Source organism: Notolabrus celidotus, chromosome 11, assembly GCF_009762535.1.
Source record: "Notolabrus celidotus isolate fNotCel1 chromosome 11, fNotCel1.pri, whole genome shotgun sequence".
Taxonomy (NCBI): Eukaryota; Metazoa; Chordata; class Actinopteri; order Labriformes; family Labridae; genus Notolabrus; species Notolabrus celidotus.
Genome location: NC_048282.1, coordinates 34901119 through 34921229, shown reverse-complemented (window position 1 = coordinate 34921229; position 20111 = coordinate 34901119). Strand labels below are relative to the sequence as shown.

The 20111-nt window shown below is 41.9% G+C and overlaps 1 protein-coding gene across 1 annotated transcript in view; it reads left to right on the top strand.

Annotated features, from left to right (window-relative positions):
- The window catches only part of cables2b (Cdk5 and Abl enzyme substrate 2b), a 140183-nt gene extending 123651 nt beyond the window's left edge, over positions 1-16532 (top strand). The window contains exons 3-10 of the mRNA XM_034694821.1: positions 4336-4413; positions 6972-7080; positions 7175-7343; positions 8071-8168; positions 10976-11082; positions 11197-11316; positions 11796-11880; positions 13821-16532. Coding sequence (XP_034550712.1) covers positions 4336-4413; positions 6972-7080; positions 7175-7343; positions 8071-8168; positions 10976-11082; positions 11197-11316; positions 11796-11880; positions 13821-13967 — 913 coding nt within the window. The 3' untranslated portion in view covers positions 13968-16532. The remainder of the gene's footprint in view (positions 1-4335; positions 4414-6971; positions 7081-7174; positions 7344-8070; positions 8169-10975; positions 11083-11196; positions 11317-11795; positions 11881-13820) is intronic.
- Positions 16533-20111: the final 3579 nt, after the last annotated feature.

Genomic DNA, 20111 nt, shown 5'->3' with positions numbered 1-20111 from the left:
CAGTCGGACCTGAATGCTCAAAAACATCAGGAGGACGCTTCTCCACTGATGACGGAGTTCAAATGTAAGTATGCAGTACGTACTGCATACTTACATTTGAAGGTTAGTCTGTAGCATGCAGTTTCTAAAACAGCCTCTGTCATTGTGCTCTGCTGAGTTTTATTACGCTTTGAAGACCTGCACTCACCTGAGTCTTCACTGGCTTGCCTTCATCATACTTCCCTCTGTGCTGTCTCAGGTGCTGACACAGATTGGTCATGTTGCCACGTAACTGAATCCAAATTATTCCCACACAGCAGACGTTGCTGTGGGTTTATTTCGCCACCAGTTCAGCGTCCGCTTGCTCGTCATGCTCCTGCTCGTCAGCATCCATGTTGGTCACTGTGCGCACTTGATACACACACACACACACACACAGTCAGAGCAGCTGATGAGCATTTGTGACGTTTACAGACAAACACACTTTTATTTTGCAGCTTTCTCTGCGGTTTTGTGATTGCACATCCTCACAGTTAGATTAATCATGCAGGACTTTGTGATAGAGTCATCTCTGTATTGCACTATGCTGTATATTGCACTGTACACCGGTCACACAGAGGTGACATATAAACAGATTCTTACACCTCCATCAGCACGACTCGTCTTTCCTCTGATGTGAGAAACTTCTCTATCTTCTGTCCACCAACGTCTCCCTCCACAAAAAAAAGGAATGTAGCATCAAAACAAAAGTGTGTGTGTGTGTGTGGGTGTAGGAGTGCTGGGAAGTCTGCGGTGCCATCAGGTGGGAGAACTACCAATAACTGACGTTTTGTAGAGTTTAGCCCACGACACAGAGAAACCCTCAGCAGAGCCCTCCTCTTCACCTGAACCCACACGCTCAGCAGCTTCAGGTCAGAAGATCAAGCTTTGCTCTTATTTTATTCTACTCTTAAATCCAGGTTATGTAACTTCTGGTGGAGATTTCCTGCTCTTCTCTCTCCAAGTGCTCTTATGACTTCAGAGCTTAGTTTGATTTGAATCTGAATTAAAGCTTGTGTTTCTGTTCCCTCTGCGTGTCGACCTCGAGCATGAAATGGTCAACGCTTCCGTCTCTGATGAAGAGAGTTTAAAGGTGACATATCACGCTCTTTTCATCAAAATATATTGGTCTAAGAGGTCCCCAAAACATGTCGTTAAAGTTTATGCTCAAAAAAACACTTTGAAATCAGATTTTGGTCTGCCTGAAAAACCCTCTTCTTCAGTCCTCCTCAGAACACTCTGTTTTCTCTCTGACCACGCCCCCTCAGGAAGTGGATGTGCGTTGATCTAATGTTTACATGTTGGCTGAATATACACAGCTGCACAGAGATCACGTTACTTCAACCCTCTGAATCTGATCCAGAATCTGATCCTGACGGAGAGGCGCCTGCAGCAGGACCTTTCTGAAGGATTGGTCACAGATTGTTTCTTGTTGTTTTATTTATCAGTATGTAGACGTGTGTCTTGGTACACAGCTACAAACATGTAGCTATGTGGCTATGCTAACTAGCGCTAGCACTTATCCATGATAAATAAAAATCATCCACTAGATCTTCAAATCTGCAGACGTGGGGAGTAAAACCGACCTCTGCCAGAAAGGCAGCGGGACCTTTCTGAAGGATTGGTCACAGATTCTGTGTTTCTTGTTGTTTCATTTGTCAGTATGTCGACGTGTGTCTTGGTACACAGCTACAGCTACAGCTACGACATGCAGCTATGTAGCCATGCTAACTAGCGCTAGCACTTATCCATGATAAATAAAAATCATCCACTAGATCTTCAAATCTGCAGACGTGGGGAGTAAAACCGACCTTTGTGTTTATTAAGACAGCCTACAACTAGCATGCCTCCCTCCTAAGCTCCTTGTTAGCACACATGTGTGCAGGGAATGAAAAACGGAGGAGGGGTTCAGTTGTATTTTATACAGTCTATGGGCTGAACAAGCTCCGAGCTCTGACTTCCTGTTACAGACCGGATATTGTTGTTACGTAACAAAAACACTGAAGTCTGAAACGGCTCGTTTCACACACATTTACAGAAAGGTGGAGAAATCAGAACAGGGGCAGAATAGATTCTTTTCATTCTTGGGGGAGTTTGTAGACAGGGACACATATTTCAGGTAGAGAACCATTAAAAAGTCAATTTTGCATGATATGTCACCTTTAAGAAATGAGGATTACTCATCGCTAAAAAGACGAGCTTGCCGATGTTTGTGTTTATGTTTTCTCACGCTGTGAATCATCTCGCAGCCTCTTTGCTTCTTGAGCCAAACGTAATGACTGTAAACTGTTTTTCCTCAGACACAAAGCAGGCGAGCGACGTGCAGCCTGTTCTCCACAGGGCTTCATTCTCCAGAGGATCCACCATAACAAACAACACACACACACACACACACACAGACATGCACACACTCTATTCCAGTTAACCCTGTCAGCGTCCCATGTGAAGGTGCAGCTGGTCAATTAGGGTAGTGTCAAGTGTGTTTTTCCAAAACATTCAAATCCCTGCTGAGGAGACACGTGATTCTGCAAAACAAAACTTTCTATATTTAGATTTACTCGTTTGACTCGTCTGTTGTTGTCCCTCTCAATCAATCAATCTTTATTTATATAGCATCACATCACAACAAATGTCACCTGAAGACAACAAAAGCCCAACATCAAGACAGGATCAGATCCAGTCCCATCTTACAGACAGGACTCAGTCTGATCTCATCTTAATCCACCATGAGCAGAGCACTTTGCAGCATTTAGCAAGTTACAGTGGCAAGGACAAACTTCCTTTAACAGGCAGAAACCTCCAGCAGGACCAGACTCATGTTAGACACACATCTGCCTCAGATTGGTCCATAAAATACCCTAAATTAAGTCTCTTTAAGGCATTTAAAAGCGCTCTTGAACCCTCCTCCCCTGTTTCCAGGCCACAAAGTCTCCATTGAGCTCAATCTTTATTTATATAGCGCCAAATCACAACAAACGCTACCTCAGACTCTTTTCAAACAGAGCAGGTTTAGACCGTACTCTATGTTCTATTATCAACAAAGACCCAACATCAACACCGGATCAGATCCAGTCCCATCTTACAGACAGGACTCAGTCTGATCTCATCTTAATCCACCATGAGCAGAGCACTTTGCAGCATTTAGCAAGTTACAGTGGCAAGGACAAACTTCCTTTAACAGGCAGAAACCTCCAGCAGGACCAGACTCATGTTAGACACACTTCTGCTGAGACCGTGTTGGAGAGAGGGATAGAGGGAGATGAAGAGACGGATAGTAGTAGTTGTAGCAGCTGGAGTCTGGCACGTCCACAGCAGCAGAGATCCAGAGGAACCTACGAGACAAGGGAGCTCAGGGACTCCAGAAAGGTCTATGGTTAGAAACTTTAATGGGACAGATGGAGAGTTAAAGTAAGAAACAGGCAGAGAGGGGGGATCCCAGTGTGTCAGTTCCCCTGGAGTCTAAGCTTATAGCAGCATAACTAAGAACTGGTCCAAGCCTGATCCAGCTCTAACTATAAGCTTTATCAAAAAGGAAAGTTTGAAGCCTACTCTTAAAAGTAGAGAGGGTGTCTGCCTCCTGGACCCTGACTGGTAGATGATTCCACAGGAGAGGGGCCTGATAACTGAAGGCTCTACCTCCCATACTACTTTTAGAGACTTTAGGTACGACCAGCAGGGCTGCATGTTGGGAGCGTAGTGTTCTAGAGGGGTAATAGGGCACTATGAGCTCTAGACACACATCTCCTGAGACCGTGTTGGAGAGAGGGATAGAGGGAGATGAAGAGAGAGAGAGATGATAGTGGGGAGACAGATGGATAGTAGTAGTTGTAGCAGCTGGAGTCTGGAACATCTACAGCAGCAGAGATCCAGAGGAACCTACGAGACAAGGGAGATCAGGGACTCCAGGAAGGTCTATGGTTAGTAACTTTAATGGGACAGGAAGAGTTAAAGGAAGAGACAGGCAGAGAGAGGAGAGAGATAGGATCCCAGTGTGTCAGTCTAAGCCTATAGCAGCATAACTAAGAGCTGGTCCAAGCCTTATCCAGCTCTATCTACATGCTTTATTGGCCTAGTGGTCTAAGCGTGTCCCATATACAGAGGCTACAGTCCACATCGCAGTGGTTACTGGTTCCACTCCCGGCTCTTCCTCATTCACACACACTCCATGTTGTTTGTTGCATTCAAGGAGCTTTTAGAAGCTAATATGAAAAAGTGAATCAGGGTAACTTTTGGACTATTTTTTTTTCATCTATGAACAGTCAACAGGATGGATGTGATGACTTCATTAACCACTACATGTGTTTGTTTGTGTTTCAGGATTGTGTTGATCTGCGCGAAGAGATCTCTGTGTGCTGCCTTCTCTGTCCTTCCCTATGGAGAAAGCTTCTACCTCAGGTACCTCACACACACACACACACACACACACACATTAGCTCAGTCACAACCACCAACACTTCTTGCGTCAGGGAAGGATAAAGAGTAAGAGAAGAGGATGTGGTCTCCTCGGTGTGAGATGAAGGGAAAGAAGTCGAGAAGAAAGCTCCTCCTCAAAAACCACAAACAAAAAGGAGGAGAGGTTCAGGCGGATTTTCCCATGAGCCTTAGAGCCGCTGGACTTGACCTTAGAGCTCTGGACGTTGATACGCACACGGATACAAAAACACACACGGTGACATCGTCACATGTAGCGTTCTCTAAGCACAGATATACTGTAGGGAAGTAATCTGAAACACCACACATGGACGCTCTTAGAAGTATCGTCACATGGATAAATCCACACAAAGGGTATCATACACACACTGTGCTCCTCTCTCTGCACACACACACACACACACACACACACACAGACACCGTACAGTATGGAGACACACACACACACACACTCAGCAGCGTGACTAACTCGAGTCTTCCTGCGGAGGGTGTGAGCGCACATCACACTTCCACTTTACCTCTCAGCTGATGTTGTGTGCTCAAAGTGTGACAGTCCAGTTTGTTCAGCAGTACATGTGACTGTGGTGGGAAGTGACCTTTGACCTTTCACTCACAGGACTGTCTCTGAACATGTCTCACCCTGTCAGTCTAAAAACGCTGCAGACAGGGAGACAAAGGGAGGACAATAACGCAGTGTGTGTCTACATGTGTGTCAGGAAACATTGTGACATATATCGGTGCACACTGAATCAATATTTATTCACTTTTAATCTGAAGCTCCTCTAGCACCCCCTAGAGGCTGCAAGGTTCATTACAATCAACAACTGAAAGCATTAAGGTGTTTTTTTAAGCTTTTCAGGAAACAAGTTATTTTAGTCTGGACGTCAGCAAGAGAGGAAAGGTCATGGAGTAATTCAATCTAAAGTGTTTATCCTCAGGGGGACATGAGTGTGACCCAAAATGTTTCATGGCATCTGTCAGTTAGATTCAGCTTTGTCCTGCATTCAGCTGGAAAATGTAAATGCTCACTAAAGTCTGCATTAAGTTATTTTAGACGTATTTTAAGTTCATCTATTAAGTTTTTTTAACTCTCCAACAGTTGTTCTTGTTAGGATAATATTAGAAATATCAGCATTGTTGTTTTTTATTCTTATCCAATCAGTTTCTATTATTTGTTGAATTATTTTTATGTGTAGCTTTTGTATCTAGTTTAAAAAAAACTGCTTTTTTGTTCTTATTTATTGATGTATTTATTTTTCTTCTTCTTTTTTTGCTCATTTATTTGTTTTTCTTCTCCTTTATTCCTTATTTTTTTATTGTTTTATTTATTTATTATTTTTTCTTCTTTTTTGCTTATTTTTTTTATTTATCTTCTCATTCTTTTCTTCTTTTTTATTTATTTTTTGTTATTTTGTTCTTTCCTTTTTCTTATTTATTTTTCTTCTCCTTTTGTTGTTATTTATTAATATTTTTTTCTTCTTTTTTTCTTAATTTATTTTCTTCTCCTTTTTTGCCCATTGATTTATTTTTATTCTCTATTTTTTTTTGTATTGTTCTTTTATTTATTTATTAATTTTTCTTCTTTTTTGCAATTTTTTTTATTTGTCTTCTCTTTCTTTTCTTTTTTTTTATTTTTTTTGTTCTTTCCTTTTTCTTATTTATTTATTTTTCTTCTCCTTTTGTTGTTATTTTATTAATATTTTTTCAAATCATTTTCATGTTACTATTTTTTGCTCATTTTCCATAAGGAGTTATTAATTTTTCTTCTTTTTATTTATTCATTTATTTACTTTTGCTCGCCTTTTATCTAACTCATTTCATTTTCTTCTCCTTTTTTTCTTATTTATTTCTTATTATTTTTCTTCCTTTTTTCGTGTCATTATTTTCTTCTCCTATTTAATTTATTTATCAATTTATTTTCGTTTTCCTTTTATCTAACATATTTAATTTTCTTCTTTTTTCTTCTTTGTTTATTTATTTATGTATTTATTTTTCTTCTACCTTTTGGCTTTATTTGTGAGAATATAACAAATAAAGGAAATAAAAAATAAATAAACAATAAGAGACAGACTGTAAACAGACATTCAAACATTAACAGTTACAGTAATTTATGGGTCATGTATGATTGTTGTTTTCTATTCTTATCTGTTTAATTATTATAATTTGTTAAAATTTGTTTATTTGTAGTTTAAAGTGAAATATGTATTTTTGTGTTTATTGCCATATTGAATTATAAGCCTGACCAGACAGCTTAGAATAAGAGCTGTAGCATCTGGGTTTTAGAGCCAATGCACATGTAGAGGTACCAACCTGCATTCCCTCTAATCACCAGCAGGGGATAACTTCAGCGATGGCATAAAGAAGTTGGATTGTATAGCAGTCTCTGAGAAAATGAGCAAACTTCTCACCCGTTTCATTTCCTCAGCAAAGGATTTCTAACGACTTTGTGCTCTCAATCAGGAGTTTGTCCGTTATTTAAACTCATGCCTGTAAACCTGTTAACCATTCAACTCTCTCTCCAGTGACCCCACATTAAATCATCCCAGGAGGAGGCACTCGTCTGGAAACATCTCCACCACCCTGGAGATGCTGCCGGGGCTTGAGGGCTTTCACCTGGACACGTACGGCAGGGTACAAAAACACAGTCAGACACGGATACACAACTCTTAACTGCATGTGTTTCCATCATATGAAGCATCTGACTGTTTCTCTCTTTGTGTTCCAGTCGGTGTCGTACGCCCAGTTCCTGTACCCCACTAACGCCCTGGTGAGGCAGAAGCCGGCGTCGGCCAGCGACCTGACGCTGCAGATTCCTCAATCCAGGAGCACACACAGCATGGCGGGCCGGAGCTGCCCGCCCAGCAGACTTAACAGCACTGTGGGACTCGACCTCGGTAATACACACTCAGGGGTGCATGTGTATCTGTCAGTAGGACTTGTGGATTTAGTATGAGTGGGGCAAACATTTAGACATGAAGAAGGTAAGGCTGCAGAGAAGGAAGGACAGGAGGAAGATGGATGTAAAGGAGAGAGGACAAAGAAGCAAACACAGGTCTGAAGGATGAGATGGTAAAGAGAGACAGAGAGTTAACACACCTTCTAAACCTCTCTCTCTAATCCAGACCCTTTCATTGACTCAACACAGCTGTGTGTGTGACAGAGTGTGTGTATTAGTGCACTCACTCATGGCAGGTTTGTATTTTTAGTCCTCTGTGTCGTCACACAGCAGCTGTATGCTCACATCGCATGTTGTCGGCGAACCAGTCACATAAATATTCAGCCCATCACTCTGGTTTTGTTCTGAGTTATGAAACTGCGCTATGTCGTGAACTTCCTCTCCAGGTCAGGAGGCGAATCACTCCCAGCTGCGTGTGTGAGAGCGAGCTGCTCATCAAAGAATATCCAGATTGAATCAATCAGTCAGGATATATTTATAAAGCCAAACTCATAACAAAAGTTCAGTTGGAGTTGGTGTCCGTTTTTGTGTTTGGGACTCATGAGGAAATCAAATAAAGTGTCTAGATGATCGTTTTGAGTAGATTCATAAATGAGTGCAAAACAAGAAGGCCTTTTCTTCTCCTCCTCCTCATGTGTCTTTATTTATGTGTTTGTCTCTTTAAGGTCTGGAGGATGTGACAGACTATGACCCCAACCTCCTCAGTGACCCCCAGTGGCCCTGTGGGAAACACAAGCGGGTGCTGATCTTCGCCTCCTACATGGTAATGTGACCCTGAAGGGTTTTTGTTATGATCATTTATGTATGTCGAGTCTGTGCTGCTCCAACGTTTCTGAGATGTGTCAAAAGATAAAAAATCAGAGTCTGCCAGCGGGATTATTTTAAAGGTGACATATCATGCAAAATGGACTTTTTAATGGTTCTCTCCCTGAAATATGTGTCCCTGTCTACAAACCCCCCGAGAATGAAAAGAATCCATTCTGCCCCTGTTCTGATTTCTCCACCTTTCTGTAAATGTGTGTGAAACCAGCCGTTTCAGACTTCAGTGTTTTTGTTACGTAACAACAATATCCGGTCTGTCACGGAGTCAGAGCTCGGAGCTTGTTCAGCCCATAGACTGTATAAAATACAACTCAACCCCTCCTCTGTTTTTCATTCCCTGCACAAATGTGTGCTAACAAGGAGCTTAGGAGGGAGGCATGCTAGTTGTAGGCTGTCTTAATAAACACAAAGGTCGGTTTTACTCCCCACGTCTGCAGATTTGAAGATCTAGTGGATGATTTTTATTTATCATGGATAAGTGCTAGCGCTAGTTAGCATAGCCACATAGCTACATGTTCGTAGCTGTGTACCAAGACACACGTCGACATACTGACAAATAAAACAACAAGAAACACTAAATGTGTGACCAATCCTTCAGAAAGGTCCTGCTACAGGCGCCTCTCCGTCAGGATCAGATTTTGGATCAGATTCAGAGGGTTGAAGTAACGTGATCTCTGAGCAGCCGTGTATATTCAGCCAACATGTAAACATTAGATCAACGTCCTGGAGAGCCGAGGCCACACCCACTTCCTGAGGGGGCGTGGTCAGAAAGAAAACAGAGTGTTCTGAGGAGGACTGAAGAAGAGGGTTTTTCAGGCAGACCAAAATCTGATTTCAAAGTGTTTTTTTGAGCATAAACTTTAAAGACATGTTTTGGGGACCTCTTAGACCAATATATATTGATGAAATGAAGCGTGATATGTCACCTTTAATGAGATGATTTTAATGAAGAGCAGCCTCTTTTATTGTCCTTTTAATGCTTTTATTTACTTATCCATTTTTATTTATTTATTTTTATTTATTTATTTATTTTATCGTTTACCCTTTGATTTACATTTATTCTGTTTGATTGTTTAACCTCTTGCGTTGTATTCTGATTTGCATTCTTTAAAATCCTACTCCCTGTCTGCCGAAAGGTTTACTTTGTTATTTAAACCATGCTTTGTTTGTCAAAGCACTCTGTAAACATTTGTTTTTAAAGCTGCTTTATAAATAAAGTTATTGTTATTATTATTATTATTATTAAAAAGAAGGCTGCAGCCATCACAGCCTGTGTTACTGCTCTATTTTATGACATTTTAGACCATTTTGCATGTTAGGATATGTAGAACTAGGACCTGAGTTTCCAAAATAAAAGAGAATAACTCCTAAAGAAACCTACAGCAGAGCATCAAGGACACTGTTTAAAAATATTTTAAAGATTTTGAGAAAGAAGTCAAAATATTAAACAAATAAAGTCTCAATTTTACAGGAAGAAAGTATTCTAAGAAGTGCAAGGTTAGCCTTCATTTTATTTTGAAAGGGTGTCTGAAGAGCAGCCGGCTCCCTGTGCAAAAATAAGGAACGTGGAGCATCTCATAACCTGAAGATGACGACTGTTTTCTCGTATCACCACACCTTTATTTTTATGAAGTTATTCTGTAAATGTTAAAACATTATTCTCTTACAACTTTGTTCTTGTAATATTCTGACTTTCATTCCTTTAATGGGGTCCAAATACTCAGTGGTAGAAATGAGAGTGAGGGAAGCAGAGAGGAAATAAAAGACGAGGCGGCAGAATTAAAGAGGAGGAGGATTACTGAGCTCTGAGAGAAGAATAATCACTGCTGAGAGCAGAAACACACACACACACACACACACACACACACACACACACACACACACACACACACACACAGGTCTTTGACATCAACATGGTTATTCTATAGGGAGCAGCTTATCCCTCCACTGAGATGAATTAACATCTGGACACACACACACACACACACACACACACACACACACACACACACGATGTATCAGCCTGGTTTAATCCATAGGAGGAGATTACTCCTGAGGTAGAGTCGCTGTGTCACTGATCTCAGTGTGATTGTGTGTGTAAGCTTTACTCAGTGTGATCTCACCTTTCACTGTAGCGTCGACTCTCTGACCCTCACACACACACACACACTCCAACCTCGTGTTTACAGCCACACACACACACACACACACACTGAGGATCACACACAGATATCTGTTTAACAACTCACATCAGTTAAAGACTCAAAGTGAAAATATGTGTGTCTCAGCATTTACAGCAGGGATGGTCGATGCACCAAAGCATAGCTTAAAGTCTAAATCAGCCCTCCAAGAGGCCGGAGTCCTTGATCTGAATCCAAAACGACGTCTCCTGTTTTCATTTTGCAGCTTTTTTATATCATTATTATGACATTACATCATCATAGCAAGCAGCTGTGAATCATTTAAGTGTTAAAGGCCCTGTGAGGAGTTTCATCTGGTTGTGAAACACACTGAAATCGACACTGATGTGATGTCTTTTAAGAGTTTACAGTGAAAATCTTAAATCATGCACCAACCACACGGTCTGATATATACTGATGGTGTTTATTTACATTTGGTGACCTGTGTTTGACTGTTGAATATCTACAGTCTCCTCTCTCTGAAGATGCATGTCTCTCTTTCATTCTGCATTACTTCTTTTATGTCTTGTATTAAATCCTCTCCTCCTCTCGTTCTTCGCTCCTGCAGACGACGGTGATCGAATACGTCAAACCGTCCGATCTGAAGAAAGACATGAACGAGTCGTTCAAGGAGAAGTTCCCTCACATTAAGCTCACCCTCAGCAAAATACGCAGGTAACTGAATCAAATCCTCCTCGTGACCTTTACAAACTTCAGCATGACTTCAGACCGATGTGGAGAAAATGCTCCACACATCTTTGACTTTGTGCCTCCCTCTCTGCCTCACAGTCTGAAGAGAGAGATGAGGATAGTCGGGGAGGATTGTGGGATGCAGCCCGTCACCATTGCGATGGCGTTCGTCTACTTTGAGAAGTTGGTTCTGCAGGGACGACTCAACAAACAGAACAGGTACTGTAACATCTGATCCCCATTAACGTGCATTGAAAGTGCTTGATAATGTACTTCTTAAAGCTGTCCTGACCCAAACTTCACATGTTGCTCTGGATGCTCAGTCACACTGAATACGGACATCATGCAACACCTTCCTCTGGAGCTCCCTGGAACAGATTACTCCATGAAGGCTGATTGTAGTTACTTCCTCTTCATCGAGGGAATCATCATGCTTTCTCTGAGAGTCTGCAGAGATTTGGTCCTTAAATAAGCTCTGAATATGTTGATTTCCCATCATGCTGCTGTGTTGGACTCAGTGTGTGGCTCCCTCTTGTGGTGGTTTTAAGATACTCTATAAAAGCAGTTATAACGTGACCACTGTCCTGTAGCTTCCTCGTCTCCTGAGATCATGATTTGTTGTCTTGGATGAGTGTTTGGTTCACTCTGCTAGAGGTCCTCCTGACTCTCACTCTCTTGTTGTTGTTGTTGTTTTTCAGGAAGCTGGTGTCAGCAGCCTGCATCCTACTGGCTGCCAAGATCAGCAGTGACCTCAAGAAACAGGAGGTCAAACACCTTATCGATGTGAGTTACACACACACACACACACACACACACTTGCAGAGTAAGATCAGGGTGCTTACCTCTGCATGTCACTCAGATCATATTGCTCTCACTCAGGTGTTTACGAAGCGACCTGAGCAGCAGGAAAACAAAGAATAGGAGCATCAGCAGTGTGGTAGTCTTGTAAATCCAGCTGTTACAGATGTTATTGTTGGATTGACATCAGAACCATAGACTGTAAATAAAAATGGACAGCGTTGCTCCGCCTCTTCCCGTTGTACAGTTCTGAAGCCAAAAAATCCCTCTCCCGGGCGCCGCCATTGTGCAGACAGAGCCTGTGGAGCCACTGTAATAAGCTCCGCCCTACAGTGTGACGTCACAAGACGCTGTGTGTCCTCTGAAGTTTCGTTCTATGGCGGCTGTGAATCAAAGGAAACAGGAAGTAAAACCCCGTTTTTTAAACTCTAATAACTAAAGAAAAATAAACTTTTCAGAAAAAAGAGGCCTTGGACACAAAACAGTCAAATACTGACTACATATCACCACAGCATACGGATGTGAGAAACATTCATACGACGTGTATTTATTTTTTAAAGTTTGACTGCTCCCCCATTCAAATGAATGGGGGAGACAGATTTTTTGACCTATACTGCAGCCAGCCACCAGGGGGCAGACACACTGCTGAAAGCCTCACCACCAGGGCCGTATCCGGCACGCTTGATCAGAACCAGCAGATACATTTATTAAAAAAATGTCTGAGATGTGTTCTAGAAAATTGGGGAAAGTGTCTGCAATGCAAAGTGTGTCCACTAGAGGGCGTGACATGTCAAGTTTTCTACTTTAAAAATCAGTCAGTTTATTAGTAACAGCTCTTTTTAGGCAGTATCACTGGCAGGATTTAATATTTTCATTTTTTGACTTAAAAATTTTATATTTTAATTTCAAATTTTTATATTTTGATTTTTATATTTTTATAATTTGATTATTTATTTTCATATTATTTTTAATTTGATTTTATATTTTTTATAATTTGATTTAATATATTTACAATTTGATTTATATTTCCATAGTTTTATAATTTGATTTTATATTTTTATAATTAGGTTTTGTGTTTTTATAATTTTTTTAATATTTTTATTTTTATAATTTGATTTCATATTTCAGATATTAGATTTTTAAATCTTATCTTTTGTCATTTTAAATTTTCCAACATTGTTTAATTTATTTTATTTGTCTTCCTCATATTTCTCTTTTATTGTCTTTTAGTTTATTTCTTTTTTGTAAAGAACAATGAAACCCTGTTTTGAAAAGTGTTATATAAATAAAGATTAATAACAATGTAATAACCATAATTAAAGAATCCTCATCAAAAAAAGAGAATTTAACTGACCGGAAGATGTTTTTGAAGATCTTTATATTACATTATATTTAATATTTTAACTACTTTAATGTTCACCAGTCCAAATAATGTATTTTCAGTCATCATGCTGAACTCAAGGAAAGTTTTTGAAGAATTTTTGCTGCTTTATTTCATCTTCTGCCCTTAAAAAAAAATCAGTCTTTAAGTTTAAATAAGAGGAATTGATCACTTCTTTTTACACAAACTTCAGAATAAATTTCAGCAGATGTTTAACTTGATCAATTCAACATAAAATGAGGTAGAAGTGCAAAAATTTTACATGCAACCTGAACGACAACACCTCTTAGTAATAACTGCTTTTGAAACTGGTCTTAATGTTGCACAATAATGTCACACAGGAGAAGTTTTGAGGCCTTGAGGTGCAAAGAAGAACAAAACATAAAAGTCTTATTTTTTCCTGATTCAAGTCTTGCATTGATCGGTGTGTTGAATCAAAGCTGAATATTTAGGATTTTTTAAGGCAGTGAAAATAGATTTAATTCAAGGCTCAAAGCTGTAACCAAACTCTGACACATGTATGTCCTGTGTGTGTTTCATGTAGAAGCTGGAGGAGCGTTTCAGGATCAGCAGACGGGAGCTGATAACGTTCGAGTTCACCATCCTGGTGGCCCTGGAGATGGCGCTCTACCTGCCTGAGAGTAAAGTCATGCCTCATTACAGACGCCTGCAGCAGCAGCAGCAGTCGTAGCGGCGCGACACGATGGCTCCTCCCCTCCAGGAACTCTCTGCACCTCTGAGCTCCACGCGGTGACGCACGGATCCTCCTGCTCCTGCTGCGACACCAAAGCTCATCCACACTGTGATGGTAGGACGACGACAGGCCCGGTGGTGCCTGGATCAACAGCACAGCAACACAGAGAGCTACATCTCCCTCTTCTCTCTCCTATACCAAAGTGACGACACACTGTGATTGATGGTTCAGCGGCAGGACTGACGCCTGGCTCAGCAGCGCCAACAATCACCGGAGTACAGACTCATCACGACCTCTCTGGATCACGTCTGACTAGAAGGAAATCTTTTAATGATGAAGCTGTCGCACCTCTCTGTGGAAGGACCGTCTCTTTGACAGGTTTAGCACCTTTGAGTCCTCCTTTCTAAAACGTCTGCAGACGAGAAGGGGAGTAATAATACTTCAACTTCTGTTCTCAAAGAAAGAAAGCTTTCCAAGTCTTTCAAATCTGTGAGAAAACAACAATCAGGTGCTCACATGAACTTTTAAAGACAGTTTTTAAAATCCTCTTTTTGCTGCTAAGCACAAAAACATTCAAGATTTGGCTCATTTGTCATTTGCAGACAAATACAGAACAAGCGCTGCTCCCCACGCCTGCAGCAGTGTCCCAAAAAGGAACCAATATATATCTTAAAACGTCCTCCAAAAACATCCCTGCTAAAAATATACCCTCCATCAGCAGCAGTCTCAGCAGGGAAGCCCAGACACTCCTCTCCCCAGTCACTTCCCCCAGCTCCTCTGGGAGGATACCGAGGCGTTCCCAGACCAGCTGAGAGATATAATCTCACCAGCGTGTCCTGGGTCTTCCCCGTGGCCTCCTCCCAGACGGTCATGCCCGAAGCACCTCCCCAGGGAGACGTCCTTGGGGAGGCATCCTGACCAGATGCCCGAACCACCTCATCTGGCTCCTCTCCGGAGTAGCAGCGGCTCTACTTTGAGTCTGAGCTCCTGACCCTCTCTCTAAGGCTGAGCCCAGACACCCTGCAGAGAAAGCTCATTTCAGACTTAGGACTGCAGGAGAGGAAGAGGACTGATTCTTCACATCAGCATGATGTTTAAATCTCTATGTGGGCACCTGGTTATTGAAAAGAAACATGCAGAAATTTCATGTTTATCTGCATCTCCAAAACAAATCACAATTGGGAACATGCAGGTTATGTGAGACTTGGAGTCCCAGGTGTCGTTAACTCTTCACAAAACTCCTGAGTAGGATCTTTCAACCACGTCAAAAAATGCACATTTCATCAAGTTTGTTCGAGAATAGAAGGAAGTGACTGTTTGCAGAAAATAAGAGAGCTTCTGAAGAGACTGCTGCAAACAAAGCTCTTGTACTGACCTCTGTGGCTGCAGGTCTCTTCATCAGAGGTATCTAACACCGCTCAGGTGAGCTGAAGTCTGAAATGACATGTTGTTTTGGTTTAAACATGCAGACAGTCACTGAAGACAGAGCTGTTTCCTGTATCTGACAATCATCTGAGTGCATTTAAAGCATTTAAAGTCATCACGGCATTCAGGCTGCAGCAGAGATGCATCATCAACTGTCTTTTCGTGGATGATTTAAACACAAAATCCAGATTAAGGCGGTAAATTCAGACAGTGAGGGGACTGACAGCAGCTTCCAGCACGTCCCCGCTCCTCTGTTCCTTCTCCTGACGTCCTCCTTGGACGCTCGCTCACATGATGTCATGAAATCAGCACTTTACCGTCCTGATGTCACACCCTTCTCTCTCACGACTTCCAGACAGCCGCCTGTGAATGATCGGCTTCTTGTCTCGTGAGGACATGCAACTCCTCCTCTCTCGCTCTGATCGTACTTCACTCTGAAGAAGGGAAGCTGGAGGAAGAGTTCAGATCTTTAAGTGCCTTGCTTGATGTGTGAAGCGTCATCATTCCTTTTTCTGTCCTTCAATGGAGGGATTCAAACTCGTAGCTTCCCCCTCTCTCTCCTCCATCACCCTGTCGTGTTGTTCTCCCTCTTCCTCTCTGGTGTGTTGTGGATTCAGAGAAGTGAGGCAGTGATGAAGAGCTCACACTACATCAGATCAAACCAACACTGCAGTCAGTGTCTCTGCAGGATCTCCTTGAGGAAATATGCACAAGTGTGTTTGCACAAGTCCGTGATGCTACTGTCCAACATCCAGAAAAGAGGTCAGTTCAGCTGTTTTCTTCTTCTGTGGTGTTGAACGTCCTAAAAGAGGCAGAGGGTGGTAGCTAAAAAACACAGACTCTTATAAGCATCAGCAGCCGTTCTGAGAATGGACTTTTTTTTTAAAGAGATCTTAAAGTTTGAGGAGTCACAGTCTCTCAAGACAAATGCTTACATGCACAATGAATATTTTTTCTCTGACTCTCTTAAAGATGAAATAATCTGCCGGGTAATCGAGGAAATAAAAGCACAGGAAACAAAAGATTCCTGCAAAGTGAACCAAGCGTCTTAAACTTTCGCTTTCACCGCAGAAAAACGAAAACAACAAGGAGTTTTTTTCAACTTTGGGATTTGATAATAAAGGCTGATTTATACTTCTGCGTTGAATCGACATAGCTGATGTGCACCTCCTCCAAAATGTAACTACCAGTAGAATCGACGCAGGCAGCAAGCCCTGTGATTGGTCCGCTCTGCTGCATTGTATTTCCTGCATTTACAGCACTTCCTGGATCCCCTCTCATCGGCCGTGTATTTCATCTCCTCCTCTCTATCCTCCCAGTAATCATGTCTGTATGAGAAGAAGAAGAAGAAGAAGAAGAAGAAACATACTTTAATAATCCCTATGGGGGAAATTCAATTTTTCCACTTGTTTTATTTTTGATCATGCTTTACACATAGTTTGAATATATGAATACAATTTATGCACAAACATGCTATGGACATGTACTTCAATCAATCAATCAATCAATCAATCAATCTTTATTTGTATAGCGCCAAATCACAACAAACGTTATCTCAAGACGCTTTTACAAACATAGGAGGTCTAGACCACTCTATGTCAAATTATGAACAGAGACCCAACTTCAAGACAGGGTAAGACTCAGTCTGACCCCACCTTAATCCATCATGAGCATTGCACATCACAGTATTTAGCTAGTTACAGTGGTGAGGACAAACTTCCTTTAACAGGCAGAAACCTCAGGCAGAACCAGACTCATGTTAGACAGCCATCATGCCTCGACCGAGTTGGGAGTAAGAGAGAGAAGTGATAGTGATGAGGCGAGTCGTAGAAGCTGTTGCCGCTGGAGTCCAGCACGTCCGTATCAGCTGGAGTCCAGATCATCCGCAGCAGGAGGACGTGTACGGCAGCTCAGAGGAACCTACGAGACAAGGGAGCTCAGGGACTCCAGAAAGGTCTATGGTTAGTAACTTTAATGGGACAGGCAGAGTTAAAGTAAGTGATGAAGGGGTTGGGGGGAAGGGGGTGAGCTAGGATCCCAGTGTGTCAGTGTGTCAGTTCCCCCGGCAGTCTAGGCCTATAGCAGCATGACAAAAGCTGGTCCAAGCCTGATCCAGCTCTAACTATAAGCTTTGTCAAGAAGGAGAGATGTCAGAGTTACAATGTTACAATATCATTTAGCAGACGCTTTTATCCAAAGCGACGTACATACGAGAACAAGAACAACACAAGCAAAGATCTAGACAAGAGGAAACAAGATCAGTAAGAGGAACAAAGTGCTTCAAGTCCATTTGGGTGCAGGTACTGCCAAGCAGTGTAAAGGCAATGCACAAAAGTAATTAAGGAACATCTACAATGAAGCAACCAAACCATTTAAGACCTTCCATTATCATCATCAACAATTAACATCACCACAATAATGACCAAAGTACCAAGTGCTGGGTCACTCCAGACCTGAACACAGATTCCCAGAGTAGAGCAGGACAGTGTGAGTCAACTGTAGCTGGAAGACATGATCTGCCACTGGGGACAACAGTGGAGAACAGTCTAGCTAAGTGCATCGTGCTTCTTAAAGAGCTGGGTCTTTAGCTGTCTTTTGAAAGTAGAGAGGGACTCTGCAGATCGAATGGAGAGTGAGGATGCTGCCATCAATTAGTGCACACCGAGCAGTTGGGGGTTCGGGGGCCTTGCTCAAGGGCAACCTCGGCAGTGCCCAGGCAAGTGAACCAGCACCTCTTCAGCCACCAATCCACTTGCCAAACTTTGTCCATGCTGCGACTTGAACCGGCGACCCTCTGGTTCCCAAAAAACAATCAGCTGTAGATTAACAGAACACGCTCTGAATCTCTGTGGAAAAGTAAACAGAGATCGTAGCGGGGCCGGAAGCAAGCAGCTGACCCAGAAGTATAAATCAGCCTCAAATTAAAGACATTGAGTGCCGTGTCCGAAACACATCCTCCTCTTTAGGTTTATCTTTTTGCAGACTTTGCACTCAAACTCAGCTGCATCTAAAAGCCCAAATCTGGACTCTGCACGGCCCTGAAGCTGAACCTTCTTGGAGACATGAATCACAAAAGAAAAACTGATCAGCTGCAGAGCATCACTTCCCTTTTATTCCACAATGTTGGCTTTTCAAAGCTCAAATGTTTCAACAAACTCCAGACGGCAGGTTGTGGTATTTCGTTGGACGCTGATGCGGACTGGACTGGACTTTCTTTAAGGGAACTCGCTGTAGCTGCACACTGTCACTGAGAAGGAGAATCAACCAAAACCACCTTTCTGTTCATGAACTACCTTAAAAAAAAAGACTCAGATTATTTATTCTTTCTTCATTGTATCATAAAGGGACGAATACTTCACCTCCCGAGGCGTCCGAGCGGATGTTTGTGTCTCTCCGTGAGGCCTCGGTTGTTTTTGCACTTTTTGCCTTTGAGCTTCATCCTGAACCTTGATTTAATCACTCAGTAATAAGGGGAGTGATATTTTTCTACATTCATGTGTTACTGTGACCGAGACACTGAGATTTATTTATTGCTGATACTCCTCCAGATGAAGAACAGTCAGAGTTGTGCTTTGATTTCAAACGGCGGTCCGTGTTCTTCCTCTGATTTGATTTTTCTATCGTGTGTTTAAAAGGACTCTTTTTCTCTGGAGGTCTGAGCTCATCTTTGTTCAGATGTTGGAGCAGGAGAGCTGAGACCGCCGTTCTCTCTGTGCAGCTCAAACTCAAATCAAGTTTCCTTCAATCCAAACATATCAAAACCAGTGACTGGGCAAACTTAATGCTTCCACTTCTGTGTAGTTTAAGGTAAAGACACGCAGCCCAGAGAGAGGGACACATGTTACATGTACATATCAGTTTTTAGTTATTGATCATCTGATCTTCTGAAAACACCAAACAAAAAAGTGTTCATGCAGAAGACTTAAAAATGACATCCGGCACTTATTTTGATCATGTTGACTCTAAAAACATCACAAAACTTTTCTTTAAAGGACCATACCTGTGTTTTTTATGTCACGACTGCATGTTACAAACTAACATCGAACTTCCACAAATCCATGTCCGGTCCGGTCCGCAGTACTTAGCAGGACCACCGGATAGCTGGAGTCATGTGACTGAGGTTTTCCCACGGTAATCACTGAATCAAGGATTCTCCTCCTCCTCCTCCTCTCCTCATCCATGTTGTCTTTCTGGTCCTCTGAAAACCTCTGACCTGTTGACTCCAGGCCTGGCTCCGCTCATCATGACTTTGGTTTGTTGTTGTAGTTAAGTGAAATACGATCTGGTGATAACACAGAGTGTTTTATTCTGAAAATTAACCGGATGTTTTCATTTTGTTTTGGTGAAACCTGACTTCCTGTCCCGCTCCATCTGCTCTGTTGAGATTGATGCGTCGTGCTCCGGCATCCGGCACAAATAGAAGTCTTGCGTATCTGATCCGGAGGGCTCAGACCTGCCGGATCAGAGACGCAGCTGGAACACAACGGAGTGGATCCAGTGGAAGTTAACACATTGACTAGACTAGAAACCTATCAGATCTGGTGCCGTATTGGATTGAAGACTGATCCATAAGCTGTAGTTTTTCTGATCGTTTCTGAAAAGCATTGCGCATAAAACTTGATCAGTGCAATAAATCAAATCTGCATATCTCTCTGAGTTAAAGTGACGTGATTGTTGCAAGACTATGCAATAAAATATACGAAATACAGACTAAAG